The sequence below is a fragment of the Lolium perenne genome, chromosome 2 (genome assembly GCF_019359855.2).
Source record: "Lolium perenne isolate Kyuss_39 chromosome 2, Kyuss_2.0, whole genome shotgun sequence".
Lineage (NCBI taxonomy): Eukaryota > Viridiplantae > Streptophyta > Magnoliopsida > Poales > Poaceae > Lolium > Lolium perenne.
The window spans coordinates 241,781,963-241,787,467 of NC_067245.2; the positions used below are offsets into that span (position 1 = coordinate 241,781,963).

General features: G+C 49.8%; 1 protein-coding gene across 1 annotated transcript; it reads left to right on the forward strand.

Annotated features, from left to right (window-relative positions):
- Nucleotides 1-311: 311 nt before the first annotated feature.
- LOC127335414 (uncharacterized) lies at nucleotides 312-2,592 on the forward strand. Its single transcript, XM_051362072.2, has 6 exons — nucleotides 312-639; nucleotides 753-830; nucleotides 917-979; nucleotides 1,254-1,626; nucleotides 1,718-2,011; nucleotides 2,093-2,592. Exons 1-6 carry the CDS (start codon nucleotides 445-447, stop codon nucleotides 2,284-2,286), a joined length of 1,197 nt encoding a protein of 398 aa, XP_051218032.1. The 5' UTR covers nucleotides 312-444; the 3' UTR covers nucleotides 2,287-2,592.
- Nucleotides 2,593-5,505: the final 2,913 nt, after the last annotated feature.

The window sequence follows — 5,505 nt, forward strand, 5'->3', positions numbered from 1 at the left end:
GCTGAGGCTTCTCAAATGTTTAAGGACGGTGACGCCGATGATTTTCTACGGCAAAGGCTCCGAGGTCCCCATTTTGATTCCATCTTCTTTATGTGCATCTAAAGCATAATGGGTGAAGCTAATGATCCGCCGCACTCTTATTCCTCCTGAAAGCCCACTAACACGCTTGTTTAATCAGTATTTGGGGCATCAATCTCACTGCCTCCCTGTGACACCTGCCTTGTTTAACAATTTTTACAGCTGAAAGTTGGACTAAAGTGGTTGGAGCTATCCTAGTGATTTGAAAGAGGATCTGGTTCCTGCAATGCCAAGACATTCTGTTCTGCTGCAGGTGGGTGTCAGAAAGGGAACCTGCCTCTACACAACCACCAGAGATCAAAGCACCACCCTGTATAAATCTCGTTGATCAGTTGCTAAAAACTTCTGGTCGAACTAGCTGTAGCCATGGAGCCAGACAGAGGCTCGGTTGCGATTGAGCGCGAAGAGCCACCACCATCGATGGACCTGCTCTCGAGTGCATGGTGCAGCTCGGCGATCCAAGTTCTTCAGACGGGGCCGAAGGAGGATTGCTCGTTGGCGCTGGTGGAGCACCCGGTCGTGGCACTTGAGGATGATAGGAGAGACCTATCGCAGTTGGAGGTAAGTGAGTGTAACTTCAGAGTACTGTAGCAAATAATATTTTGTCAGGAGATCGTGCTAAAGATGAGAATTGGAGCACATGACAAACGATCGATGTCCGGGTGCTTTTGCAGAGGAGCGACCGCAGCTTGGTCGTCGACAGCAGCGGTTACGGCGGGACGCAGTCGCAATGGAAATACGACGATCTGAAGGTACAAAGTTCATTTGGCCATCCCGTGTCCATGGTGTAGATGCAAGAGACTGATGTCAGTTGTGTTTTCTTCTTGTGTTTCTTCAGTCGTGGATATGGCTGCAGAAGGCAATTCATCCGGAGCTGGACTATGACAACAAGAAGAAATGGGTGAGTGAAAGAACATAGTAGCCGGTAGGTTATAATTAGCATGATTTGGAAATCGAAACATAATCGTGATGCAAATCGAACGAATCCTACATTTGAAGAAGCCAGATAGCAGACACCCTAGCTCATTTCCAAATTTATGTTGGGTGGTTGATTTGAACATCCAATTAACGCGCGGATCGAGGAAAATTAAATGGCGCGATTTTATGCTTCCATGCTGGTGACGGAATCCTGGAGATTTAACGTTTGAAACCTGTGTGTGTGTGGACGGACGCAGCTCCCGCGCAAGATGGCGGCGCCGTGGAGCGGCATCTCGCTGAAGAAGTGGGTCAAGGAGCGGAAGCAGAAGCGCAAGGAGGAGGCGCGGCTGCAGAGGGCGGAGGTCCACGCTGCGGTGTCCGTTGCCGGGGTGGCGGCCGTGCTCGCCGCCATCGCCGCGGAGAACTCGGCGCCGGGGAGGCGTGGCTCGGCCTCGCCGTCCATGCGGGAGACATCGGTGGCGTCGGCGGCCGCGCTCGTGGCGGCGCAGTGCGCGAAGGTGGCCGAGGCCGCGGGCGCCACGCGGGACCAGGTCGCCGCGGCCGTCCGCGCCGCCGTGGCCGCCACCGACGCCAGCAACGTCGTCACGCTCACCGCGGCCGCTGCCACCTGTAAGCCCTCTCGACCGGCCGCCCGGAGACGTTTTATGTCAGACCTGCTGGAGATCTTTTTTCTTTTTCTGATCGCGTGCTTGATATACAGCGCTGCGGGGCGCGGCGGCGTTGCGGGGGAGGCGCGGCGGCAGCGGGCGCCATGGGCAGAGCGAGAGGGGCGACCAGGCGGGGTCGGCGCCGTGGCAGGACGACCTGGACTTCGACTTCAACCACGCTCGGTCCAAGGCGGCGCTGGCCAGGGGTGACGAGATGTTCGTGGCGATGCCGGACGGCAAGTGGAAGCTGCACACGGTGTCGGCGGCGCCGGACAGGAACGGCAAGCTCGTGCTCCGGATCAAGAAGATGAGCCTCGTGATGCAGGCCTTCTCCAACGCCAGAGAATGTAAGGAATCAACCATGCGTCTCGATCAAGTTCCCTTGGGCTCTTGTTTAGTCGACCGACGGAGCTTTTGCAAATGTGCAGGTATCGTCCATGACGTGAGCCCGTGCGCGCCGGAGAAGGCGAGCCGGGAGGAGGACGCGACGTACCCGATCGAGGTGGCGACGAGCAGGGGCAAGGTGGAGCTCCGCGCCGACGACTACGCCGTGTACAAGAGGTGGGTCACCACGGTGACGCACATGATCACCTCCTCCACCGCCATCACCATGCGCAACTGACATTCGACCCCGTCGGAACTGACCGCCCGGCCCGTCGACCCAAACCGTAACCGACGGCCGGAATTTCTATAAAAAAAAAGCAGTTACTATACTATAGTCGCGTACGATGCGACCTCCGTGTTGATCAGCTCGTGTGTTTCGGTTTCATTCAGGCTTTCAGAGCTTCCTGCAGGCGCTGTAACGAAGTTTAGCCGGTGCAGTTATGGCTAGCGTCTGGACCTCGTAGTATTGTGCCGTGGAAAATGTTTCTTCTCCTCTCTTTTTTCAAGTGCTGAAGCTTTCACTCGGTTCGTTAGGATTATCTAATGGGTATGCTACAACATTTGGGGTTCCTAGCAAATTTACATATTGGATCTCGGCTATTCTTTTTCTACCCCTACCTCAAAGGGTGCTCCTAAATGGTATTGCCGGTGATCCTATTCGGGATGGTAGAGGCCTCCGGCAGGCCGACACCCTCTTGCCCTCTCGCGATTTCTCTTTCTTATGGCCATCGATCCTCTAGATCACATACTTAGCAAGGCCACCGACTCCGAGCAAGGGCACCTACACTGAATCCGAGGAAGGGCAACTACAACCCGCACCTTCCTCTATGTCTATAATGCCACTATCTTTGTGGCCCCACAATAAGGATTCAATAGAATCCACTTTCAACCTTTGAAAGATAAGGTCTCCACCATGCTCTCATTCCATGGATTGGAAGACATGTTACCATGGCCGGCCGAGAAATCCTCGTCAAGGCGTTACTCACGAGCATAGCCATTTACTTCACCACCGTGCTTGACATTACGAATTTCGATGGAGGTGCTAATGAAATTTGACAGCACAAGAAGAACCTTATTATGGGCGACATGTGATAAAGTCATTGCTTGAAAAAGCAAAGTTAATTGCAAGATGATGTGCAAGCCCAAATAATATGGAGGTCTATGGATTCTCGACCTCAAATTATTTGCATCCGCTCTTCGTATGAGACGACTATGGAACAAATGGGAGGATGAAGTCAAGCCATGTTTTGGCCTTGAAAATCCTTGCACACCTCAAGATCGGGAGCTATTTGCGGCAACCACAAAAGTTAACAGTGGAAATGGGAAGACAACCTTTTTTGGGAGGCATCTTGGCTTCATGGTATGTGACCTAAGTTATTGCCCCGCTGATTTTAAGATCTCTCTTGTTTTTTGGAAATGGTCGGTTATCAAGGTTATGGAAAATGATTCGTGGGTGTCCCAAATCAACCCCCAAAATGGCCTATCCTGCGACCAAATTGTTATATTTTACAAGCTTTTGGGAATGGTCGGCTCTGTCAAAATTGACCAGGAAAAATCTTTACTTGGTTGATTTTACAAAATAGATGTTTGGAGCAGGCTTGAGCAAAGATGGTGGCAAAATTGTGGGCTTTGCAAGCTATCTAACCAAGTTCAAGAGTCAGTTGCACATCTTCTATTCAAATGTCGTTTCACTATTCGAGTTTGGTCCACCTTAAATAATTGGCTTGGCGCAATGGCGCCTTTCATGACAATGAGCCAACGGTTTGACATGCCATGAACACCGTCAAAGATGGTGGGTTCTGAGGATTCACAAGAGTGGTCAATTAAAAAAGGCCATGAATTCTCTTGTAATGTTGGTTTCATGTGAGATTTGGAAGGAAAGAAATGGCCGCATCATTTGAAACCACTTTTCTATCTCTACCATGCTTGTGTCTAAGGTCGAAGATGAGGCAACATTGTGGCATCTCGCCGGGGCAATTTTTTTTAAATAATATAGTGTCAGAAGAGTAGAATTTTATCTATTTATGTTTTGTCCACTGTAGGAAAGGGTTTTGCTTGTAAGGCATCTCTAAGCTTCTTCTTGTCAATAAAAATAGCAGGTCTTTTGTCTTGTTAAAAGAACACGGGTTGGGTAAACATTGCACTACTCCGACAGCATATTAATTCCGGTGTACCACCGTTGCATGTACCATGGCATATCAATAATCGTTGTAAAAAATATTTATTATGCAAAGTCATTATGAAATTTGAAAAACTTGTATTGGGATTTCTTGGATGCAAAGATGATAAATAAATTGGATGCTGGGTTTTGCGATTCTCCCTCCTCTGATGCCAGGTTAACCTTGCTTGATTCTTACCTTTCAAGAGTAACTTCCTATTATATGGCCATGTTCTTGTTAAACAAAACCTTTGTGGAAAAGTTGGATAATCATAGAAGGAGTTTTTTTAGGCCGGAAAGAAAAAGAAGAGAGCTTATTATATGGTTAAATGGAATCGAGTTTGTAGATCCAAGGGTAAAGGGGTTCTTGGAGTTAAATGCCTTCGAAAACAAAACATTAGCATCCTGACTAAGTGGTGGTGGAAGTTGGAAACTCAAGATGGCCTTTGGCAGGGGATTGTGATCGAGGCAAAAATACTAAATGAATAAGTCTGTTGCCTCCATGAAAAAAACCCAGAATCAAGAATTCCCCTTGTTGGAAGGCTTAGATGAAAGTTAAGACATTTATTTCCAAGGGAGAAATGTCATTTAAAAAAAAGGTGATCTGGTTAGATTTTGGTTGGACCCCTGGTTAGATATTCCGAAGCTCGGTGAAAGTTTTTCTGAACTACTATTTCATAGTATTCCCTTGGCTCACTGAAAGACAAAGCGCCCCATGCCGGCCCACAGCGTGGCTATTCTGCATAGTTTCAGTTACGCCGAAGCAGGCAATGCGTACAACCCGCACAAGCGAACGAAAACGGAGCGTCGCGGCATGCGGAACGATTGGGTTAAATGCGAAGAGAGAGGAAGGGTGGGTGAAGCTCATCTACGCGCCCATCCCGCCGGCGTAACGCCGGTGCATTGAAGGAGCCCACCATGGCTCGCTGAACTCCACCGCTTCTCGCTGAATTTAAAGTTGCCATCGCCAACTTGGTGTTAATCCGCGCGCGGTGTGCAAGTCCAGGACGCTGACGATCGAGGGTTTATCTCTTTCCCGATCGGTCTTTCCGCGCCATCATCACACGTCTTCACGTACGTGCGTGGGCGTGGCGTGAGGATGGAGCCAAGAGGATCCGATGCCGATCGATCGTACGCGTTGTGCATGACTCGGCGCTGCGCTATATATGGTTTTCTGAGCTCTGAAGGTCTGATCCATGCATGGCTACACCTGCACTGCACGTATTGATGAGCAAACATACATCCATGGTGGATCGATCGGGAGCAAATTAACCTCTCGGCTGCAGAGTCCATAAAGGC